This window comes from Hippoglossus hippoglossus, chromosome 13 (genome assembly GCF_009819705.1).
Source record: "Hippoglossus hippoglossus isolate fHipHip1 chromosome 13, fHipHip1.pri, whole genome shotgun sequence".
NCBI lineage: Eukaryota > Metazoa > Chordata > Actinopteri > Pleuronectiformes > Pleuronectidae > Hippoglossus > Hippoglossus hippoglossus.
Window position 1 is genome coordinate 12,828,914 of NC_047163.1, and position 26,363 is coordinate 12,855,276.

General features: G+C 42.6%; 1 protein-coding gene across 3 annotated transcripts in view; it reads left to right on the top strand.

Moving 5' to 3' along the window:
- The window catches only part of grik4 (glutamate receptor, ionotropic, kainate 4), a 276,925-nt gene that overhangs the window by 183,475 nt on the left and 67,087 nt on the right, over nucleotides 1-26,363 (top strand). For all 3 annotated transcript variants that reach the window (XM_034604598.1, XM_034604599.1, XM_034604600.1), the window contains exons 6-8: nucleotides 4,591-4,756; nucleotides 11,841-12,019; nucleotides 16,620-16,673. In XM_034604598.1, coding sequence (XP_034460489.1) covers nucleotides 4,591-4,756; nucleotides 11,841-12,019; nucleotides 16,620-16,673 — 399 coding nt within the window. The remainder of the gene's footprint in view (nucleotides 1-4,590; nucleotides 4,757-11,840; nucleotides 12,020-16,619; nucleotides 16,674-26,363) is intronic.

The following is a 26,363-nucleotide window of genomic DNA, read 5'->3' on the forward strand; positions in this document are numbered from 1 at the left end:
TGAACAATTTTTTCATCTAGCAAAACACAACCCTTTAAATCTGTCTTTTCAGGTTCCTCGTCCATGCATACGTCCATTTCTCCATCCCTCCCATTGTGAACATGATATCTCAAGAATGCTTCGGGGGAAATTACTTCAAATTTGGTACGAACGTTAAGTTGGACTCAAGATTACACTGATTAGATGTTGGTGGCATTATCGGGAATGCAATATCTCAAGAACACCTCCAGATAATCCTTTTAAATATTCACTTGGGCTGAAACTGAAATTGGTTGATGGGGGCATACAACCCAGGGTGTTATTTCTAGTTCAGTCAGACAACTCACGTTCAAACATTTATTGCAGCATTAGAACAGGTTTAGTGTTTGGCGTCTAGGCTCCAACTTAATCACTCCCCTATATGATTACACAGGAATGATGGGAGTGATGAGCAAATACTTGTAACCCCCCGTGGGAGCCTACAGGTGGATGCTGGGGTGGTGGAGGGGCTGAAGCAACTGGTAGCAATACTGCAGCAGCAGTGCGAGCAAAGGGAGTGATGGGAAATTTCTCTCTGCTTAAATAGACCACCTGATAAGGTGGGTGTGTATTATAGATGGCTGTGGAGAGTGAGGTATGTCACATGATTGGCGCAGCGCAGCTCGAGTTGGCTGCCTGAACTAGCTCGCCGGCGTCGCTCCATTTGTGTGTCTGCCATTTGTTGCTGAGCAGAAACATGTGTACTTGGGTTTATCAAAACTTTTTCTCTTAAAAACACAGCTGTTTGTCTGCGGACCCCAACCCTGGATACAAGGTTGTTGGGAGTGCCCAGAATGAATCAAAACATTTAAGTTGCAAAAGGATACAAATCGAAAAATGAATGAGATAAAACAAACTCCTAAAATGTTTCAGCTGGAAACAACCGCTCGCTCTGCGGGTTCATCTGTATGAGCGGCTCCTTTCACATCATACATTGTCATTTGAATCATTATTTGAATGAAAACATTGATGAGTGCAGCTATACTGAAACAAAGAGTGGCATCATCCATTAAACTAGATCACCAAGCAGTAGGATGTGCCAGTTTGGCTCTAAAAGGACTCAGTACAGTTGTTTCCTGCAGAGCTAAAGCGAAAGTGATGCAGCTGTTGGGTTCCTTGAGTCTTTGAAGTTGTGCCCTGCGAAAACACATGTAGAAGAGATGTTTCTGTTTTTATTTTCGTAATCGACCGGCAGAGTGACTGATTCTAGCTGTTGGCTGCAGATAAGAAGTCTGGCAACTTACTTTGAAGTGGCTGACAACTTGCTATTAGTAATGTGGAGATTGGTTTTCTGTGCTCAGAGTGTTGCCCTGTTTTAACTCTAGTCTTGATTCAAAAGACTTTGTCACTCCACCACAAGAGGAGGACGGTGATTGTTGCAGTTCAAAACCAATTAATCATATAATAAAGACACAAAGCAGAGGGTTGGAACCAAACCTCAGGCCCTATTGTAAGTTAATGTACGCACATTTGCCCTATGCAGCACCTTTGTGTTTCCAGAAGACATATTATGGGTAAATGTTAAGTGTTTCTAGTTTCTATATTCAGGGTGCATGACTCAAAACTCAGACCCAAGTCATTCCTCCAGTGTTTCAAGCAAGAGGGTCCAGAAGGCTAATGTGATGGAAAATTACAAAGTATGTTGGTGTGAGTCTGTGTGCGTGTCTGTATGTATGTATTTTAGTATATGCACATGTGAATATGCGTGTGTGTGTGTGTGTGTGTGTGTGTGTGTGTGTGTGTGTGTATGTGTGTGTGTAAGCAGCTTTCTAAACCCCCGCTGCCTCAGATACAGCCTATTGAAGCGTGTCAGGTTTTGAAATGAAAGGGGTCGGGAAGCACCAGTCCGCAGTGCTGAAAGGAAAGAAATGAATGGATTGGGGGGGGGAAAGAGCAAACACTATGGGGTGCGCAGAGAAACAGGAGAGAAAGGCGGTAGAAATGAGAAAAGGGTGGTGAGAAATTGTACAAATGCAACAGGAAGATGAAGGACTCACCTGAAGAGGGGAACATTTCCCCAGTGTGGTGTACAACTATTACCCAGGTTTTAAGGCTCTTTGAGAGGAATGAATGGCGTCCCAGCAATTGCTGTCAGTAGTGGCCGCGCCTCCATCCATCCAGACACCCGGGGGACTCCATTACACCCTGATGGGCAGGAATGGAAAACCAATCGAGGGGATATGGGGACGAGTGGGGAAAGCAATGTATGGGCACTGGGAACCATACAGACAGGCAATCTGCCATGATGTAGAGCCTCACTTCGCTGTCCCTGCTCTCGGACCCGGCATGTCCGACTGGATCCCCTTCAAGCCCCACTGCACTCTATCGCAATGCTATGCCAGCCGACCGAACTGACACCTGCCCCACTCGGAGGTACTCTCCCTCTCGCCCCCCTTTTTTTCAGTGCCCCACTGTTCTGTCCCGCCACAGAGGTGGAATGTAATGTTAGATTTTTCGCGAAGTTGAGCAGATTTGTAAGGAGGTTTAATCTGGATTGGATGCTGTGTTCAGGGACACACGGAGGCTGTAAGGTTAGCTGCGGTGTACTTAACCTTCCTCCTGACAGTGGAGATGATCCTGTGTTCGACTTACCTGTTAGTAAAGTGGGGCTGGTATGATAAATTCATCAGAGGCAGCTGAGGAATAGAGATATTTATAAAGCTACAGCGAATCAACACTGTGAAAGCGCAGAAATCAATGCCGCTGAAAATTGTATACCTCACTGGGGCTGGGATAAAAGAATTGTGTATTTATTGATTCGTACTAAACGCTTGGCTGGCTTTGTTGTACTGATACCTTGTGTCTGATCATTGTTCCAAATACCGACATTACACATGCACTCGAGTTAATATGTTAATGCTCTTTTGTGCTTATTTTCTGTCTAAGTGTCTTGTTTATTATTGAGTGTGTGAGGATGTGCTTTTCCGCTGTACTTTGCAGTCTGGACTGTGATGTGTTTTCTGTTGTTTTTGGATTTGTGCTTTTAGGGATCTAATAGAAATTAAAGGATATTTTGACACACAGTTCACAATAATCCTCCCTAATAGTGCATTTCAGTTAGGACCACTTAAGTCAAAATTTATTTGATTTTAATAATCTTAATAACTTATATTTGGTGGTATGGCCCTGTTCTGGGACACACCTCCCTATACCCTTCCACATGGATACGCAGAAAGCCTGAGGTAGGGAGGACTCGCCCTTTAAAGAGCCTTCGTGGATTGTGAGGCAGGGAGAGCACGACCCTCAGCACAGAACAGAGCAGGCATCACTGACAACACATGACATCGATGAGGTCAGATTCAGTATCAAAAGGAGGTGCTGGTGTGGAGGCGGTTTACATTGTGGCTTGCAATGGAAGCAGGAATAGCTTTGCCAATTGAATGCATGGGAGGGAATCAGCTGAGCCATTAGCTGATGTGAGCTGAATGCTCAATCTTTATGGTGTAACATTCTTGACTGGTCAGGTTAGTCACACGATCTCAGTCTGATTTAGTTCATGTTTACTTGTTTAGACGAATTGGAGGCAAAGAAGGAAAATCCTGACACAAGTTAGAAGTGAAGATGATTGAAGCATCTGACTTACTTGGATTTGTTTGTGTGTTTTGTGTGATTAAATAAGATACTTTTATTTAAGCTTACATCTGATTGTCCAATAACTTTTATTCTAGTGTTGCAGGACTTTGTATAAAATGAACTGCACTGTCTTTCCGATGTGGATGTACCCACACTCGGCGTAACAGAGTTTAATGGTATTCCTAACAGTTTCATTAGGTTTTGACTTTTCTGGTTGACTGAAGATAACAGAAAATCTTTCTACTTGTTACTAGAAGGGCGCTTTGAGAGTGCATAGCTCCACTCAGGCTAATGCCCTATCTCACCATATAAGTGAAAAGACAAATCCTGGATCAGCCCGTCTATCCAAAATTTAATGGATTCCTCTTTGGGTCATGCGCCACCCCTCCACAAAATTTAATGGAAATCAGTTGAGTAGTGTTTGAGTAATTGTGCAGACAGACAGCAATGAAAACATGAAAACAGCTCTTTTTATCACCTTGTGTAATAACCCTACTCCAGATGTTTGGTAAAAGTGCTTTGATATTAGTGTGTCTGTGCGCTCTCTTGTTTTTGTGTCACATGAAACCCACAGTAGAGCTGCACAGTGAGGATAAACAAATGTTTTGTAACAGCGGGTGAGGAGGTGTCATCCTGACAATTCCTCTTGTTTGTGTGGGTGGAACAAAATAAGTTTTTACATACTTGTGCTTAACATTAGTGCCATAAATGCCATGTCACTGAAAAATGTCTGTTCTGAATATGCACACATTATCCTCACTTGCAATTTATCATAAACCGATATGGCTCTGAGCTATTCTTTCTACTGGTGTTTCTTACTATTTTTATTCTGCCTTTCACACACATTTCCTCTAGTCTTTCCTCATTCCCTCTGTCTTTCAAGGTTGCCCTGTCTTCAGATGCCTGCTGCATTTTTAAACATGAATGTGGAACGTCAAAATCGAGTGCAAATTGTTAAAAAATGCAACATCTGTTCTGACATCGATATCATCCGTGCAGGTGCCCTACGTCAAGGTGGCTCCAGAGGATATCCTGAAGGTCCAGTTCCCCCGGTTCACCACTCTGGACATGAGGCCAACCAACACTGACATCAGCCTGGCAGTGGCTGGTCTTCTCACCTTCTTTAACAGCACCACCGCCTGCCTCATCTGTGCTCAGGCTGACTGTGAGTAGCACATTCACACCCTCACAGCGAAAACACGCAGCCATGCACACCTGCGGAGAATGCTCACACGCCGCGCTGCCTACATCTGCCAACAAAGTGCGAGCATTTTTTTCGTTAAATGTCTGCTATTCTTTAACACGTGTTAGCACGCATAAGCTTCTCGCGTGGCACACCGACTGGGTTCTGACAACAGATGCAGTGCTTATCAACATCTCACCCTGTGATACACTCCCCTCTGTAGCAGCTGCTGCACTCCACAACTATAACTCCTTCATACTGCAGTCTGCCCGACGTCTGCATCCCCAAAATAAATTACTTTTACTGCAAAATGCTTCCTCTTTCTCAATGTCATCATCATCCTTCAATTAAAATAACGATATAGTGAGTTGCAGTGGGCCTTGTATAATCTACCTTCGATCTCTGATGGGGAAAACACATCTTTGAGACAGACAAAAGGGAATGAGGATGGTGTTTGCGGCTCTATATCTGCCAGAGATCTGACTGCCTCTTTGTCAAAGGCACTCATTAGATTCTAAAGATAGTAAACTAAATGACCTTAAAAAAAGCCCTAAAATCTCCTCCAGGAAAGTTATTTTCGTAAATAGGGAAGAAGAAGATTAAATCGTGGCCCATTCCCACCCTCTTGTAGTCTAGCGAGCGGTAATTACAACTCCCCAGACAAAGGCATCGTGACCCTGAGTGGCACCGGCTAACCTTTTTCCTAATCAGCACAAGGCTTTGAAGAAAGGAAATACGCTTGAGACATCAACTATGTGTCAAACAGCCCAGAAATGGCAACGAGCCACTGCGAGCCGCCCACCCCATCCATCTCAATTCTGACTTCTTCTGCCTTTCAATTTCCTCTTTGACTGTCTCATGGTCGCTACTTTGGTCTTTACCTTTCATTCATAACCTTTAAGATTTGACCCTTAAAGCACCATGTCTCATCTGTGAAGCCAGACTTTTTAAAAAACTTTTACAACAGTAATTCAGTTATAGCAAATTAATGAAATTGTAAGGATACCTGTCAAGTAATCATGTAGACATGAATGCATGTAGAAACTGAATGCATGTAGAAACTATTGGGATTGATTTATTAAATACTAAAATAAAATGCTTTATATGTGAAAGTGTTTTAACCCAAAGCCCCTACCTAACCCATTATAACTGCTGGGGTCAGAAAAGTATCATTAGTTGTTTTTTCCCTTCTAGGTGTTCTTGTACCTGTCAGTCATTTTCTTATTCAGGGCTCAGTTTCTGTTCCGGTGACATTTATTCCACAGAGAGTTGATGAATACAGCTCTGTGGAGAACTGTGATAACAAGTCATCCTTTTAGGCGCCCTGACTTTAATATTGGTGGGTTTGGAGAAAAGAAACTCATTTAAACATTACTTTTCTCCATCTCTGCGGTTGTGTGTGGGTGCGCGGGGTCAGCGGGGAGGTTTCTTATTCTGTGTCAGTCGACTGGACGACTAGAGAGGAAATTAAATGAAATGAAAAGAAATGGGGGAAGATGAGGGTTAGACGGAGGAGGCCAAGGGAGGTCGAAAATTGGAGAGGAAAGGATGCTATTTGGCAGATGGGGGGGAGGTGAAATGTAGTGATTGGGGTGAGGGAACGGGAGAAAGTTACCCTGCTGGCATTATACACCATCAACGTCAGGGAGACAGTCCAGGAAATGATGTAGAGGTATTGATAGCACACTCACATGTGACCCTCATTCATTGGATAGAAAATAAAGCAGGCCTGAATATGTATGTGCTTGTTTTGTGTAGATTGTTGCAAAGATTTGCGTTCTGCAGAAGCATCAGCTGGGACCCATTCGACTTTGGCTCCAGCTCCACCCCCCACCCCCGTCAGCTCAGGCAGTCAGTTGGTCGGTTGGCAGCCTGCTGTCGGTGGCTCGTCCACATGTGCCGGCCCCATTAATCACCCAAGCCAGTGACAGCCTAATAGACCGTGGCCAATTCATGAATATTTTCCAGCCATGGCTGAGGAGGCAGCAGTGTAAAGGAATCTGTGCCCAAAGGCATGGTGCACGCCAGGACAGACATTAATCTAGCTAACCTCCACTATCAACGGCAGTGTGTGCAGTAGCAGCTGCAATACTTTAACTCAGGACACAATATTGTCCATGTGGTTTGATATTCATGGCGGCCGGGTGGCCCCACATGTCAGGTGGCAGTAGCCTTTGGTAAATGAGTTCATGCACAGAGAAACGCACGTGCAGAATTTGCATGTTTCACGTGTGCACATGCATACGGCACTCACAGGCTTACAGCGGTGCACTTTAATCAGTGAGATGATTGGTGCTCTGTAATTTAACCGGAGCTGCAGTGCAGGTACAGAATTTCTAAGTTCGACAAAAACAGTAGGTCTCAAATGCCTGCTGAACACTTTTCCACCTTTGGCACAGTAGGGGGGCAAAGTTTGCCCTTTTAGCTCCCTGACTTGTTCCACTGCAGCTACAGTGGAAAAGGGTGGTGCTGCCATCGCTAACCTGTAATCAGCGTTAGATGGAAGAGATGCTTCAGTGGCTGGTGAACAGGAATGTATACGAAGGTGTAAGAATGACAGCAACATAGTAATTACAAGGGATGATTTTGGCGACAGTAATTTTTGCGTGGCTACTAAGGATCCTGAGGGTGGTGGAGAGAGTAGTTGTTTGTGTTGCTTTATGTGAAAAATCTAAAATGACTCAGATGAATGAGAGTTTGCACTTGTGAAGGGTGGGTGGGGTTTGTGGTATCTGTCTTTGCTTCAGTGAAATGCAAAAGCCTTTTTCTAATCCTTATTGTATAATTAGAAAAAAGACCAAAGGGGATTTGGCTGATTTCTCACCTGTGACAATAAAACATCAACGTTTCAATTGAATGCTGAGCATGTGGGGAAAAACTTGGAATTTCCAGAGAATCCATTCACGACTGTAAATATTAGGAGATGAGCACCTCAAAACAAACAGCTGGTGGCTTCCATTGTCCAAATGACTGCCATTAGACTGTTGCAGAGGAAGAGGCACAACTAGAAATGTAATAAAAAGAGCACCAGACCTCAGGTAGCATATGGAGGCGTGAGTCCTCCTGCAGCGACCTTGAGTCCGGTTCTGCCTCGGCCCTGCGCTGGGTGCCTTCCCCCACTCTCTCTCTCCCCATGTCACTCTTGTGCTTTCCTATCAATAAAGGCAAAATGCCTCCAAAAAATATTATCAAAAAATGGATGCAATTTAAACCAATAAAGTTGTCGTCTCAATGCTTCACAGAGATCTGAGATTTGTTTGCTCACCTTGCTTTCAACACACTTTGGTCGCCATGTGTCAAAACATTTTTGCACATTTTGCATTTGTTGTTTTCCTTTTTTTTTTTGCATAAATGCACTTTTAGAATAGTTGAATAGAAACCCGCCTTGTCACATTTTGACTTTAAATCCAACAGGAAGATGTTTGTATTCCTGCCTCCCTCTGTATTTTAAGTCACTGTTAAATTGCCTCTAAAGATAAAAAGCCAGTCAAGTAAAATCTCACCCAACCAGAGAAGAATAGTTTCTGCTTCGTGAAGAAGGATAGAAAAAAAAACAGCAGAGAAACCAGGATTGATCAGCAGCAGCACATCCAATCAGCACCATCGCGCTCCGGCAGATGGATTACAGTCAGTATCGATGGTTCCACTTTTATTGATATTTGAGTTAATGGAATAATATGCTCAGACATACTGGAAATGTTTTGACACATGATCTTTTCTTCAGCATTTTTTAAAAGTGATGGCCCAACGCTGTTAAAGTCATAAAACCAGGTCTCACTCTGTGCTCAAGGCTAAATTATGAGTCATCGTAATGGGCGGCTGTCATCGGGGCTCTTGAGTTTGTGTTTAAAGCTTCGTCTGTGACTGAAGGTTCCGTTATACATCATCCACCAACACCTGTAAAGGAAAGCTGTGTTATATTCACAGGTTAATGTTTTTACACTGGGGTGGTGTGTGTGTGTGTGTGTGTGTGTGTGTGTGTGTGTGTGTGTGTGTGTGTGTGTGTGTGTGTGTGTGTGTGTGTGTGTGTGTGTGTGTGTGTGTGTGTGTGTGCAGGCACCTTGTGGTGACAGTGTGTGAAAGGTAAATGAGCGGCTGCCTAAGTTGAATGTCAGCTCTCACCTTTATCTCTGTGCCTGAGAGAGATTCGGAGCCACGTGTCGTCAATGCCAATGAGGAACTTAAGTCTCACTAACACACTCAGGAATGTTTATTTCCAGACTTGTGAGGACCCTGTTTGATATAAAGAATTCCCTATAGACTCACACTATGTGCTCCTAGCCTTGTCTTAAACTTATAAATAGTAACTTGATGTGTTTGGTTGGGTATACTCCGAGGCTTTCTTTGTTGTATCCGTATCAAACCCAACAGAGATGTCAAGGGGTCCTGGAGAACGTCTGTACTGTGCATAACTGCAGCAAGGTGAAAGTTAAACCATGAGTTCTGGCATCACCTGGAATCTCGTAGTTACTCGGCCAAGGAAGTTATATTTTCACCCATCAACCGGTTTGTTTGTATTTCGGTTTGTTTGTTAGAAAGATTACACAAAAACTACTGGATAGATTACCACAAAACGGATGTGATATGTGTCGGGGAAGTACCCACTCAATTTGGGTTTGTTTCATTTTCTCCAACGTTGTGAGATGTAAGCGTTTTTCAACAATTTCACTGATTTCTCAAGGAATATCCCATGAATCTTGAGGAAAATTTTGACATATTTAGTTGACTGATTTCTATAAATGTGTGAAATTTGGCGCAGCTTGATTGAACGTAAGGGGACTGTCGGGCCTAGGCGACGGCACCACTGAGTACCATTCAAGTTCATTATCGCTTTCCAGAGGGTGTTACTAACCAAACAGCTAGAGACCTTTAATATGAAGCAACAGCAATATGACATGTTCTGATCTCCATTAGCAGTAAATTAACACAGCTCTGTTTCAGCTGCAGGGAAGCAATACGTTGATAATGAGGTCAGTGTCAATTAGATATATATATTACAAGTGCCACTGGTGTTCATGAATCTAATGTCCAATACATTCAACATGGCCTGTAACAATGATAACCTCTTAAACAGCAATTACAGATGAAAATACATTGAAAGGATACTGCTGAAATGTATATTATCCAGTTTATATTGACAGGTGTATTTAATGTGAAGAAATTAATTAATTAACAATATTCTAAAGAAAATATGAACCTGATAGTTCCTGGTAGAGACATAAAATACAATTAATCAAACACACAGGTTTGCTCAAATATCATTATTAGGACTTCGCATTGACCTTAGCCACGACCGATTTATCCCTAACCCTGTACTAAACCTAGCCACAATTCACATTGACCTTACCCAGGTCCACAGAAATTAAGTTTTCCCTCATTAGGACCAGGCTTCGGGTCCTCTGAGGTCTGCTGGTCCGGACAAGGTCAGTGTTTCTACTGGAAAACAACCTAATGAGGTGACAAAAATGACTTCACATACACAAACACACACACACAAATACAAACACACACAGTCCCACAGTCCCACAGACTTTGTTTTCTCTGTTTACCAGAATACCTGAAATACATCACATTTTTCATTGAGCTGCGTGTTTTTGATTTGATTTTAACTGGTTGACCAGGAGCAAACCGTGAGGGAGCAACAGGGCTCCTGTAAAAGGCACCCCGGTGAAAATCAAATCGACTCCCCTTTGAATCCAATACAGCCAGAACATTAAAGAGAATTTGAGCTTTTCTTCTGTGTGCGTGTGTGTGTGTGTGTGTGTGTGTGTGTGTGTGTGTGTGTGTGTGTGTGTGTGTGTGTGTGTGTGTGAGGTTCAGCCAGCCACATCTAGTACAGCGCACCATCTAATGTCATGGACACGACGTGAAATTGTATTCGATGCCCCGCAAGAAGCTAGGGAGAGTGCATGCAGGAGGCAGACAAGGAGGGCAGTTTAGCAGAAGCTATTTCAAGCTCATCAGATTTATTCTGTGTTATACTACAGAGGAAGCTGATCTGACAGGTTTGAGACACGGGCAGGCAAGCAAGCAGCAGTCAGGAGTGATGTCTCCTGGGTGCACACACACACACACAGGTAGTCGGGTACAGGAATCCAGACACACACTCTGATATTCTGCCGCACCGGCGTAAAGACGTGCAGACACTGAGACATAATTACAGAAGCTATTAGACATGACTGGCAAAGTAATGTAGCTTGTGTTAATGTGCTGTGGTGAAGCTGAAGGAGTTCGTTTGACAACTTCAAATTTCTGCAACAAAATTGGTCTCTGTGTGACAGATGAGCGGCTGTGCTGTCGCCATGGTAAAAATCACATATAATTGACAACAGAGTCTTGAGTGTCATTTCATATTTCAAGTCATAATGTGAAATAGTAGGTAGGGGCTGTGCGATGCAAATCCTTCCCCTCAAAGTGATGTCCTCCTCCCTGCCAACAGCACGAGGTGTTTTATGAGGGAGATGAGTTGGAGCCAGATCCCCTACGGTGAAGCCAATGTAACTGTAATGCCGTCACACTGAGGTTTTGTTCAGGTTGTATTTTTCTCACTGTAACACACATTACAAATGAGTTTAAAGTCCTGTATGGAAAATTTGCTCAATTAACCTCTCAGGGTGTGTTAATATACGCAGAGACTGGTAAGCTGCTGCCGGGAGCCTTTTGATTAAGTCAGCTATGCCTTAATTAGGCCAAATCCCACTTACCTCACCAGAGTCGAATGGTCTATTACCACAGGTCATATTACAAGAGAAGTCGCTGGAATGCCTCTTTATGTTTGATGGCTTTACAATAATTGTAATTAAAGGTAAACAGTTTAGTTGCTCTGCAAGGATTCGTTGTTTTTAAATGTGGTAAAAAAGCAAGCGAGAGGCCCATTTCTTTGCAATTGAGGACAATGAACCTCGATTAAGTTTATGCTGCATGTCCCATCTACTTTCTTGACTTCAACTTAAACTTTGAAAAAGACTATAACAGCTACGCTCCGTCTCCTTGGAAGAGTCTTCCCTTCATTACAAGTAACCCCCTCATGTGTGCGTCTGTGTGTGTGTGTGTGTTTTACCGGCAGGCTTATTGAACCTGGAGCAGCTCCTCAGGCGATTCCTCATCTCCAAGGAGACTCTGTCAGTGCGTATGCTTGACGACAGCCAGGACCCGACCCCGCTCCTGAAGGAGATACGAGATGACAAGACCGCCACCATCATAGTCGATGCCAACGCCACCATGTCACATATCATTTTGGAACGGGTTAGTATGGGTCACATGATAGCCATGTTTTATGTGCACTGATAACTTCTTCCATGTCTCCATCTATACAGCCTCAACTTTATGCTTTTTTTTAATTCCCAAGACCCAGATTTATATAATTCTCATAACTCCTGAAAAGGAAAAGTAACAGAAAAATGCCTGTGGCAAAAAAAAAGTGTTCAAGTAATTGTATATGTGAAGAACGGATTTTTTAACTGGGAGAAGAAGTTAGTTAGTCTTCAGTTTTGATCCGTAGAGATACAGGTCGTATCTCCTACACAGTTTGAAATATAGTGTTGGAAAACATGGTGGGTGAATATAACCTAGAATCACCTGTAGTTTCTTGTTTTGGTTAAAATGACACAACCTCTTACATATCTTAAAAAAGAAAAAGATTGTGTTAATTGGCTCACAAAAAGAATGACCATGAGGTATAGGCCTGGCTTACATGTGTTTCGGGAGCAGAAGTCTGCCCCATATTGTAGGTTAATTAGCAAATGTACCCTGACGTGCACCTCCCCGAAAATGTAACCACACACCGAGGCTACGCAGGCCGCAAGAGCTGTGATTGGTCTATTTGGTAGCATCGCATTTCCAGCAGACCTGTTGCAGTTCTTTAAGAAAAAGTAATTGCTCTTCAACATCTATCAGCTCCAACTCCAACTCGATCTGCTCCAACACTCGCCATCGTTCTGAAGTAAACAGAGACGCCATATAATTTGAAACACTCAACATCAGCAGAGAAACTCTACCGCCACTAGCATTCCGGCTGTGTAATTGCAGCACGACTCACACACACCTACGCACAACTAGGACTGCTCGGCCCCGTGCGCAGGTCACGTGCGTACCTACGGCCTAGCTTCCACTCAGAAGCACGAATCAGCTTTCAGTAGTAGCAACCCTGATGAGCGACATGGATCTTAGCAATAATTCATGTTTGGGGGAAAATTGTTTTTCACATTTTCTGTTTTGTTATTTCTAAGTTTGACACATCATTTGAGATACAACATATTGGCAAACTGGGAATTGCATTGCACTCAAATATCTGAAGAGAGTGAACTGCAAAATCCCGGTCTCTAGGTAACAGACTCTGAAAAAGTTTTTGTTAAAAAATAGTTCAAACTCTGTGATAATTGTCCAACACAGCTTCACAGTTATCAAACAAGAAAAATACGACTCCAAGTTGTATGATACAATATATTCTGCAGTGCGCACATAACCAGTACTTTATATAGATTTAAAATAGTTGCTATTACTTCTTTTACAATAATAAACTTGAGCTTTATTTCTAGAAATCAAAATGATAGTGTGAGATGACCATATGTAAAACAAAAAAAAAAAACTGTGGGTGTCGCATTGTTCAACTCTGACGTTAAATCCAAGCCGTAGCACACACACACACACACACACACACACACACACACACACACACACACACACACACACACACACACACACACACTGACTCACACCACTTCTACAGCTTTTAAAGAGAAAGGGTTGTACAGCCTATCAATCAACCTTGTCATATAAACCTGTACCATTAAATGATATGGATGACAGCTTTAAAAGAAGATGTGTTGCAATAATTCATCGTCAATAAGTGAGAACTCTGCACAGTTAAGTGGATTAATGTGTGTAAAAACAGACTCGTAAAATGAAGGAGGCCCTTGGTCTTCTTCCTCATAGGCTACAGTTGATGTTATGGATGAAAACAAGCTGCTCTATAAGTCGGTGGAGCAAATCGAGTACACCGATAATTTGATGTCCTTCTCAGCTATTACCCATCTGTTGGTTCACTTTTCCTGTTGCGTAGAAATATAACGATAGACGTAATAAGCAGAGCTATAAAGCTCATCCAGCGAGACAACTTTCAGACAATGCTAGTGAGCGTTACTTCTCCATAACATGACCTCAACTGTGCGAGCTTCCTCCACTAATGGCACATACCAATAATTAACATCACAGAACACTACGAAGAGCTTGAACAGTCCGACCTCGACATAATGCTGGAGCTTCTCCTGATTGGACACTTACTGTTTGTTTGAGCCTTTATGGCGTCCATAAAGGTGACTGTAGGAGCAGAGGAAGCGAGGATGTTTGGCAGCAGCATATGGTTTCTTAGTAATTAATACACACCTCATTATTTCTAGAAGTCGATGGACAGATGATTAGACTGGAGGTGACAATAACTTGGGAGACAGAAATGGGTTGTACACTCTCTCTCTCTCTCTCTCTCCCTGTAGCACACAGTTGTTTTAAATCTTGAACACTCACCTCAATCAAGTGTGCGTGCTGCCATCAGTGGCCATCTAGTCGCCATGGCAACCCTGGGCCACAGAGCAGCAGGAAGCCCACAGTGGGACGTCTCTCCTCTGCTCCCCCTTCTGCCTCCGTCTGTGTCTTCGGTTTCAATATGGAGTTAATCTCCCACTCATTCTTTGTTCTGTGACCAAATGCAGAGAAGACGGCGCAACCGTGTTTCTTCACACCTGTCTCCCTGCGCGTTCTCCCTTACCAATCCCTCCATCTCTCGCTCCTTTTGTCTCTTTTATGTGTCACTCTGTTTGTCTCTCTGTCCGTCAGGAGACAGTCCTGCACTGAGGGTGGCCCAAAGTTGGCAGCCCCGTCCCTCATGCGGAGCGCCGAGTTGCCAAACATATCGAAGCTGCGTGCTGGCGTATTAACAGTTTGCGGCGATAACAAGAGCGTCCGGCCTGTCTGCAGGGACACGATCTTCCTTTGTCACGCAAGACATTCGCCCCTTATTTGTCTGTTTACATCTTCCATCGAAACCCTTTTCAGACAAAGGTCTCACACTCTGAGGTTTTTTTCCCATTCAGAGGGGCTTAGGTCAGCCGCGCTAGTTTTCAATGTAATCTCATTCAGTCAGGCCTCCACTGTTGTGCACAGCTGCACAGAAGCAGAGTGGGGAGGATAGTGAGCGTATAGGGGTGGTGCAAACTGCGTGCACTCTGGCAAACAGCTGCAGCAGAGCAGCGAGCAGATCAAACAGTGGGCAGGGAAGCTCATTGCGAATGCGGTGAAAGAAGACCAATAGGATATTTTCCATCTGCTGCTTGTTTGGGTCGTACTGTCTCTCCTCAATGGGACGTGGGTAGCAACCAAAGGAGGGAGAGGTTATAATGTCAGTTTCTGTTTGATAGTGTTCGAGGCAAAGAATCACCTCTTTTAAATATTCCTTTTTATATTCTCCACGATCGGTAAGAAATATCTCGGCCGCCCGGTGCCATTAGCTAGATTTAGTTACTGTGTGTAATCCCAGGGCAGATGCTAACAACTTCCATGAAGCGTAATAAGCTCTTTTCATAGTTGCCATGATTATAGTAGTTTCAGAGTAATGATGTGCTCAAAACACTTAATGGAGAAAGCTCTATGAAGACCTCATTCAGAGCTCAATAATGAAAGATGTTTTTATTCTTTGACGCCTCCACACCAGCGTCAGTGACCTTGTTTTTGGAGGTTGTCCGTCAATCCGTCCATCTGTCCTGTTCTTGTTAATTCAATATCTCAGTCTCAGAATTGGGGGAGTGATAGTTTTAAAAACATGATTTTGTTTTGATAAAATTAGAAAATAATGAAGTTACATTTTTCTTTAGAAAAAAAGGTCAACTGTACTGTGACATCGTAATATTCCGCAAAAACACTTTTCTCTTCACTGTTCAACACAATAAAGAACAACAGGGGAGAAGCCACAACCAGTCATTCTGGTTGCAATTAGTGCTTTTCTATGTGTTGGTGTTTTATTATTCATGCAGCTGCAGAACAGTCGGGTGGATTGTCAGCAGCTGAGTGACGTACAGTGTGAGGTTACACTTTTTTCAGATACTACAGCCAAACACATGCGTTTGAAACTCTGATGATACACACCTGTGGAATAATGTCAGTGTAGAATCTGTTGCTGATGGAAATGTATACAATCGGGTTCAGTCAGGTGTGAAAAAGGTACTTTGGGTGGATATGGATGAATTCATCCTCGTGCAGAATTTCACGCTGGATTAAATAATGATTTTTGAGAAGAAATACTCAGGAAAAAGAGATTGAAACATTCTCTTTAGTTTGGTGTATCTCCACGATATTTATTGATTTCAATCATTGTGTGTATTGCGGCGTGATTTAACAGAAGTCCATAGCTCGATGATTTTCCATTTTGCTAATGTGTTTAATGAAATTAAACTCAGAAAAGTTCACCCTGTCCTTCACAACTGCTCCTCGCTGTGACTTTGATTTAATCAAATTGTAAGTCAGAGTGACGGGTGGCATACTAATGCACCACAGAAATTAAACGCTCCATTGAGAGCCGGCGTCAGATAAGAATGTGCCTGGTCCCATCAAGATGTGGATTTGATCTGTTTTCTGTGGAGAGTGGAGTTACACTGAATCACTGACCTCTCAATTTCTCCCCTCCCCCCATCTCTCCCCACCCCTATATTTATTTTAGTCTCCCATCTCCCCTCGGGTTCTCTGGCTTCTCTTTTTTTTTTTGTTCAAACCCTGTTTCGAGCATTTTGAACTTTCTTTCTCGTACATTTTTCTGTCTATTTCACCTCTTGCCCCTTCTTGTCTTTTTCCTCTGCAGGCATCAGAGCTGGGAATGCTGTCTGTCTACTACACTTACATCTTCACCTCCCTGGTAAGGCAATGGGCGATGCTGTGGGCATTTAGAGGCAATATTGATTCCACACCTACAAAGGCACATCAGTACTCTAATGCTGTGCCCATGTAGTGTATACGAATAGTGCACGTTAATTGGTACTCACTTGAATGAATGGCCAAATGGATGGAGTTAAACAGAAAGGAATTATAGCATTGCGTCTTTATAGCATAGTCGATTTTCTACCTCAGTGCATGTGACTTCAAATTAGAGACATGCTGAGTGTGGTGTAGTGTCTTCAGTGGTTCTGATCGCTGTTCGCTTGCCCCTGGAACTCAGGACCAAATAAATGAATAATAATGATCATTTAATAGCTTCGCATTTATTCATTGGTATTATTGCTGTTGTCGTTTTTTTGCTGCCCTTTTGCTTATAATTATGACTGTTGAACGGCTGCCAAGCTCTGATTGAATTAGTCATGAAGTCATTGTCTCGAGAGTCAGCGCTCACTTCTGGCTGTGGGTGTTTCTTTCTTTCTTTCATTCCTTCGTTTCTTCTTTCTTTCTTACTTTCTTACTTTCTTTCTTTCTTTCCTTCTTTCTTTCTTTCTTTCTCATTTACTCAAGCATCTCAATTGCCACCTGGTGGGTCATAAATCCTGCCTATGGGTCATGGACCAAACTTAAAAGTCAAAGTCCAATAAAAAAAATGTCGCATTATAAATCACATGTATTTTCAAGTGCTCATTCTTCTGGTAGGTTTGGTTTAAATAATAATCTGATGCCAAAAACAGGGTAAAAGGTCATTATTGACAGCTGAGACTGACTCGCGATAGGTAGAGCACGTGTATCGACTCACTAATGCGCAACATGGCAGCTTCGTATCCGGGATATTTTGGCTTCAGATGCGTCAACCATCTTTATTAACAGTCTAAAATCCTCATGTTAATTAGCACAGTGTGCAACTCCTAGTTTTGGTTTCTTTCAGTTCTTAGCCTGGAACTCTTACATAATATTTAACGTTTGGGGAAGTCTTCATACGACGTATATCACCCTGTTTTATCACTGATTTCACCATATTCACATTACATCCTGTATTGTTGAGTGTTTCTTAAATCTACTGGCTCCCTGTGGTTAGTTAAAGTTAATGTAGCTTTGTAAACGATGCTTCGTCCCCGGGGTTTTTATATTGTTTACAGTGGCAGTGAGTTGAAAAGCGGTGACAGAGGCAGAAAGACAAAGAGCTGAGAGGGGCAGCTAAAAAGCACTGATTCTTTACTAAGTTGCTTTCAAAGCAGCAGCAGCAGCAGCAGCAGACCAGCAGCTGAATCAGTACAACCGAGATATCTCACAGCCACGTCTTAAATGCTCCATCTCCAGCAGCTATATAAACACAAGTCACCTCTGCAGTGTTTGTTCAACCTCTTAAGTGTTTATATGGAAAGCTGTCACTAATCCTATATTTTGTAAATTAGGAGTGTTTTACATATTACTTTATATCAGTAACTTTGCTGCATTAGGATGAAGTTGAATGTCCCCGCTAGATAAGAAAGGTATTTACCACGAATGTGAGCGTAATGGAGTTGAGGCCCACAGAGGCCAGGGGATATGTGAGAGTTATTGTAAGATCATAAAGATAGGAGAAAATTTGATGCTATAGTAAACTCACCAGATAGCCGCTCCCTAATGGAAATTAATGAGCTTTGGAACACTTTGCTCTAATAGTGCTGTAGAGAGGATTCATATCAAGCTGATTTATGGCTCATTAAGAGTGGGCTGCTGCCATCTTCCTGTTTTCCTCCACAGCCCTTGACATGTTCACTTCTCTTATTGTACCGCTCTTTTCTATTCTACCTTTTCTTTAACCTGTTTGTCTCCTCTTTGTGTCTGCGCCTACATAAGCGTCCTCATCGCTCCTCCCTGGTGTCGCTGCAGCAGCTCAGTTGGACGACACCGCATATAGCACACAGATTCCTGGTAGATAGATGATGACCTCGTATTTGCTCTCCTGCTGTACCATCACCACCATTTTCTTATAAATCCGGCCATTGCTCAGCGGCAGCAGCAGCAGCGTTAATAGCTCCAGCTAGTGTTCAAATGGTCAGCAGTGTGCCTGTCCACCAGCCTGGGACTTAATGCAAGAGCTGTGAGTAGAACATAGAAGAGCTGTTGTCTCCGTACTTGCCATAGTAAGTAATTCATCCCATTAATTCTGTTTTTAAAAGGTTCTGCTTGTGAATGTCGCTCACCACACACACACACACACACACACACACACACACACACACACACACGTACATATGTACAAATGCACCTGAACACAAAAGAGGAGTGGACAATGGACGGTTTCACAGGGAGATCATTTTTCGACCAAACTAAAAGTGCATTTCTGAAAATGGAGATAATGCTTTAAAAGCTTGGATCTCTTTTTCATCCTCTCATTAAAGTGCATAGCGTCATTTCATGTGACCGTCTTGTGCAGAGAAATGACAGCATTCTGCCATTTGTTCAAATGCCATAAAACACCTAGAACATTCAGTGCTAAAGCAGGATGTTATGTGATGTCCTCTGAGTGCAGAGAAAAGTAAAGGTACATAGTGATGGTGCTCTGTGGTTTAATCAGGAGTTTGAGACTGGGGTTCTCAATCAAAAAGCAGCAGTATTTTCATTAGCTTTCATTGCATTCTTTATGAGACAAATATGCAGTTTTACAGAAATAACTGTGACATAATTGTTTACGCAGTTGTTAAAAAGCAGGCTCTTCAGACAAGCATCTGATTTCTAAGCAGCAATAATCGATACATGGCATTCATGTATAATGGCATCATTTGATTTTGGATGTGAGCCTTGTTAAGCTGGTTAGTGTGCTGTTTATTTAGCCAGAAATAAGTTAAGAAGAGGGAGAGCATTGATTAAATAGGGATATCAGCGAAATCAAGTTATGGTGGAACAAGTTCCTGCTGTGCCGTGCTTGTAGTTTTTCATGGTGAATTGACAGCATTTGTAAAGTGCTTATCTTGTATCATCAACTACACAAACTACTCTCTTTATATATACATCATTTTTCTATCACACACTGACAGCACAGCCAACAGAGGCAATTTAGGGTTCAGTGTCTTAGCCAAGGACACTTCGACATCTGAACCGGAGGAAGTGAACGACCTCCAAACTTCCAACGCACCATTCATCCAGACTTTGGAGTGTTTGACTTTTGGGTTTTGACTTCTTGCTGTGCCTCAGAGACGTTTTGTAAAACATTTTACTTTGAATGAATTACATTTTCTATCTGCGATAGGCACACTGGTTTCTTATTTATTCAGGCATTTCCACCGAGCTACGCTGCATTAGATACAACCCTCGCTAAAATTGACTGTGGTGGTCACAGGTTATTTATTACAATTCATGCAATTAACCTTACATGGAAATCACAAGAGTAGGTTCATCATATTTGTGGCAGTGATCACATGTGTATTCACGTTTGTTGCATGGAGGTTTGGTTATGGATCTGCGTTTTGGGCCCCTATTTTCAATTAAGTCTATCTTATCTGTTTTATACATTATATAACATTACCTATACTTCAGTATTGTGATAATTATGAATACAAAAACATGTTCTTTTGAAATTTAGAATTTTAGTGATATTGCGCAGGGTTGTACTCGGTTTTGTCATCTTATCGAACAGCACAATATCCGGTTAAACAATTTTCTGCCTGACATCCACCCAGCCACCTCTTCATCTTCTAATAAAATTGCCTCAGAATGTAATCCAGATTGTGATTAGGTTTCCTTCAAAATCTATTTGCTGTTGCTGCTTAGTTGGATATAAACATAATTTCTAGGACACATGGTTTCAAATGTGAGTATAATGAGTCCTTTTCTGTTTTTTTCAAAAGACTGATGAAATAAATCATGAATGACAGATTGCATTGAGTTACAGAAGCTAGTGAAACAGAGGGTAACCTGGAGTTGACATCATGACTTCAGCTCTTTACCTCCTGCCTGAATGTTACCTTAAAGGGATAGTTCAGCCGAAGAATTCACTCATTATCTACTCACCACTATGCTGATGAAGGGGTGGGAGAAGTGTTTGAGTCCACAAAACACTTAAGGAGTCTCAGGGGTAAACAGCGCTGCAGCAGATTCCAATACAATTGAAGTTTAATGGCGAGTCCTTCTTCAGATGTGATAAAACAACAGAAAAATCCTAACATGCCTCCGTACTGCTCGTGTGGTGTCATCCAAGTGTCCGCAAGTTCCAACATACATATTCGACTTGAAACAGTGTCATTTACACCGTGTTTTAGGCTAAATGTCCTCTGATATATTCATGGACCCTCGGACACACCATCGTGTGGCTAAGTCCGCTAGCGTAGCCCCCCCCCCTATCGGCACAGTGGTGAGTAGATATTGAGTGAATTTTCATTTTTCTATCCCTCTCAGGGCAGCTGACCAGAAAAAAGCCTCCTGCTTATGTGGAGGCTTTTTTAAAAATGTGCTATGAATGACATTTTAAATAAGGGCTCGGGATTAAGCGGCAAATTTATTGAGGTAATATGTTTTCTCAAAACCTTTCAGGAGACCTCCTGATAGAGGAAGTGTGTGTGTGTGTGTGTGTGTGTGTGTGGGTGTGGGTGGGTGGGTGGGTGCATACATGTGCACTTTTAACAGTAACAGGTGTTCCAGTGCAGATATTTCCATTATCCTCAGGGAGCAAATAACCTTTCTTAAGTCAATTTAACTGTTACACTTATCTCCTACTCCCTCACCTTTCCACCTGGAAGGAGCTTTTACATCAGACGACCTGTGACCTGATACATTTACTTATTCCTGACCGTCCTTTTTATGAACCTGGTCAATTTAACGACATAGGAAAATGCTCTGTAGCAAAATGAATCCTGTAACACGTAAGAATTTTCATATCCTGTGATGTTTAAAAAAAAAAGCAGTTACACGTGATGGATGTGAAATGAGCAGCAGACTGCATGTGTTTGTCTTTCTCTTAACACACAATGTTTTACAGTGTATTGATGGGAGGCAGCAGCAATTTGCCTGGTGTGTTTTGTCAGTGTGGCGTCTGTAAGAAATCATCTTTGCCGAGAGATTTTTGTTTTTACTTCGACTTTAGTTTGACTTGTGTTCAGTTTCAAACGGAGCTCTGTATGGAGACCGCCTCTGCCACACAGAAACTTTCTTATTTATCCTTGTAGTGGTTGCATTAGATTGTATTTTCTTGTACTTTTAAAAGACAGTAGGCACCATGAATAATTTCTATTTCATTTTCACATTGGGAAAATAAAGAGGGCGATGACACATAAAGCTCAGAGATGTGAGTCTTTACTGTCTGTGATATTTATTTGGCAGTGGCACAAAGTTCATAGCTTATGATTCTTTCGTTGCTTACATAAGTCTGACGTCTGTCTGCTTCAATTTTAACATTTTTTTTTAGATACAGTATGTTTACCATAGTCTCTAATAATGAATTGATAGATTGTTATCATTAAAACTTGGGGCCTAAATAAATTGATATACAGGTAAAATAAGTTCTACTTTGAGGTTCAAATTAGAGTCAATAACCATCTGATGTGTCTTCAGGGTGGGAACCCTCACTGTGGATTCTGATCAAAAGAGCAACTAATTCACCCAAATTGCTGTCAAGACTTTTCAGTTTATGGTTTAGTTTGCATGATGGAACAAGTGAGTGTTTAACCCAGAGGGTTAGACAAGCACATACTGTGAGATTTTATGATTATGATTTGCATTGCAATGGGTAGCCGCAGCATTAGAAACACGTACTGCACAATATAGTGTCCTACAGCAGGAAACTGTTTCTGGCAATGACTCATATAATTCATTGTGCTATTACCACACATTACCTGGCTAATTCAATTTGTCTGCTTATTGCGTTTGACCTCATGTGCATAGTTTGACCTCCAGCTCCGCTCATACTGTCGTCTCACCTTTGTTTATTTTCGTTGTTGTTGAATCGCAGGTTGTGTATTTTTCTTTTCCCTCTTGCTGGGATGAGCTAATGGTAGGTCCTTAATAAAATGGTGAATGTAGATTAAGTGCAACATTTTTAATGTGCATACATTTATCCTGATTATTAACTAGAGTTCCGTATAGACACACTGTAGATGTGCTGGCATAATCATATACACAAGCTCATATATAAGCTTTTATGAGCTTGTGTATTTCTTATTTATCAGGCAGGAGAACCGGGTGGGTGAGTCAAGGAGAGGAATAACAGGAAATACAGATTTTTATACCAGATTCAAACCTGGAACATTTTAATTTTACGATATGATAAATAGACTGTATGTATGTGGTGCTTTTCCAGTCTCATCGGCCACAAGCTCTATACAGCACAAGTCCCGTACTTTATATGGCTCAGGAAGTATGTGAAGCCTAAATTGGCAAGATACTGAATCTTAAATGCCCGACACCTAATGAATGTGTGTGATAGCAAGAGCACTGCATTTACAAATGGTCTATGAATAAATGCACGAATAGGTGAATTGGACTCGTACTGTGAAAGCATTTTTGAGTGCTTCAAGAAAACTGGAAAGGTGCTGTATAAATTCAGTCCATTTACCATTTAAATAACATAAAATTAAAATGTCCCAGGTTTGAATCTGGTATAAAACTTTTCACATTTCACGTCGTCCGTCGGCGCCCGTCCGACTGTAATTACAGCACTTACACAAAACATTGGAGACACTTGCTTCATAAATGATGACACATAGTTGCACAAAGTAGATTGTACTCATATCAAAGGCAGTTTAGAAGATGAAACAGACACACTGTCTAATGTGCAATGTGCGAGAATTACTCACAGTACCTTTATAAATAATTTGTGAAGCATTTAAGCTGCAACTGGAAACCATCAATCACGCAGCTTTATTAAAAGTAATGATAAATACACGACTTTCTGAAGAGACCGTCTTGTGATTAACTATGCATGAGCTAGCATTAGATGATGTAGTTGTGATTCACTGATGAATCAAAAGAAACGTGCGGTGAACATAATTGCCTGTGATGTATAACTCCACTGCAAATCGTAATCAGTGGAGTTTATTCCTCTAGAAATCCCACCATTGCCTTACAAATTGTTAAGGCTTCCAACACATACATTTTTCTTAAATGATTCCCTCCTGCTCCCTCCTCCGTCTCCATCTCTCTGTTCTCTCCCTTGTTTCCCCCTCTCCTCTCACAGCGTCCCCTCCTCCCGTCTCGCTCCTCTGCTGACACTTCATTTATCTGCGTTTCTTGACATCTCTGACTAACGATTTGCCAGACTGCTCCCCTGCCTAATCTGTTTCACCTGAATCATCTCAAGACGCTCATCAACGTCCTCACACAGCTTCCCGTCTCCAGTAAAAGGGGGGGATTCTGTCAGGCCTATTTCTGGATATGACAACTTTGAGGCTAATTTCAGATTTTGTTTTGCTTCTTGAGTGATGCGTTGATTTTATTAATCAGATATTTGAGACGGCAGAGAAGGAAGATGTGGTCGGGTAATTCAAATTGGGTAATAAACAACTCAAGTTGTTTGTTACTCATATATGGTATCAGTCAATTTATTACTAAAGTCTCTGTGGAGAACAGGGATGTGAAAGAGCGACTATCAATTGACCATAATTAGAGCTAATGATCATCAGTGGACGCTGCCTGGTTTTGGTTCGTGTGTTAAAAAGCCATATGACTCAGATTGCTGTGTCTCATAACCGTCCCTGAAACCTGTAATGTGTCCTTCGCTACATTAATTCACCTCCGTGATTTGCGAGGCATCCGTCCTTGGTAATGTAATGTTTAATCTCGATCCAAGTATTCCCTTTAGTTGATGGAGCTGATCAGAATTAGACACGCAGGTGACGGGGAGGATGTGGAGCACAGAGGCATCACTCCGATATTATGAAGCGTTGTTTCTTTTATTCTGTGTGATTAAGCCCTTAGCGACCGTTCATTTTCCTCTCTCTCGTTAGGGCCACTTACCACCAGCAGTAAATACACTGGGCATTAATTGTAAGATAGAAATCGAGGCCCTCGGGTCACAGTGGGCGGAGAGATTCAAACAAAAACACGCCTCATGGAAGAGCGAGAAATCTCAACAGCTCCACAGGGTTTTTACAGCCTCTCCCTGTGTAGACAACTTTGTTTAAGAGGACGTGAGTGGCCGACATCCTGCAGCTTCCTCAGCTGGAACGTAATCCAACACACGGGCGCGCACATGGGAGCCACGCACAGACAAATGCACTGATGGAAACAATCAAAACAAACGGAGAACACACACACACACACGCATTTGCCGACACCCCCCCCCCCCTGCCCCCTCCCCTCCGTGGCTTCCATCTAAGTGATTTGTATCCTGCGATCCGAGCTATTCGGCAGGATTGAATAAATCACATCAGCTTGGCAGTGACTCATCACATGTTGACGGCATGCCTAATGTCATTTGAAGGTTAGGTGAGCACGGGATTGGGCCTCGCAGCGCCTCGCATGGCACACTTTCACTTTGTGATGTCATTTTGAGTCTTGATGAAAGCGTGCGGGCTCACTCTGTCTCTCTCTCTCCCTCACACAGACACACACACACACACACACACACACACACACACACACACACACACACACACACACACACACACACTCACACACAACTATCAAAAACACGCTTTGACACCCAGTGCCGGCTGACGTATTATCCGTCTCTGCAAAGCAGGGCCATCAGTTCAACCCTCCACACACACACACACACACACACACACCCCTCTGCCTGTTTGTTTTGTTCTTCATGTTCCATTTCCCCTCCACACACCCGTGATCCCTCTTGTCACTGCAGTCATTGTCATGCATCCATGCCTGAAGAGCTGCCAGCGCTTCCTGACTATCTCACACACACACACACACACACACACACACACACACACACACACACACACACACACACACACACACACACACACACACACACACACACACACACACACACACACTCACACACACAGTTAACCAGTGAACACTCGCGCCCAAATGAAACTCCAAACGAATAAACCCGTGTACACGCTCACCCACACAACATCCCAGCCCTCCCAGTCGCACATGCATACAGTTTTAACGTCTTAGCCCGCTTATCTACCTGCCTCTCTGTCTGCTTCCAGGAAATAAGCTGTGTGTATTTGTTGGTGTCTGCTGGTGTTGCTGTCATGGTGTCATAAAACCAGCAGCAGTGGTAGAGAAGCAGGCTGCATATTTGATTCCCCCTCATCTGTCTTTCACCTTCCCTCTTTCTCCATTCGTATTTCTTGGAGCTGATTGGCAGGTTTGTGTAGAAGCGTGAGGAAGGGAGCAAGGTCTGACTTCTGAAGCATGGCTGATGCTGTTATTCACGAGTTAATCCCTATTCTTTCCCAGACCCTGACCTGCTCCCCCGCCATTTGTTCTTGGCCAATCGGGGGTTCTGGGCTCTACATGCCTCACGCTTCTTATTATTCCTCCCAACGCTTTCAAATGTTAACATGCTTTATTATTCAATGTACCACATAAAAAGAAGATGAAATATGTGCCAACCTTCTTCGACCTGCACAATTTCTCTTATTGTCTCTTACTCCAAATATTTTGTTTTCTTCCTCTGCTTTCTTCGAGGTCGCCCTTGCCTCTGTCAGTCTGTCACTCTGTGCTAGTGGAGGGAAGTTAGTATTTGCCGTCTGACCTTGTCCTGGTAGTTTCACCT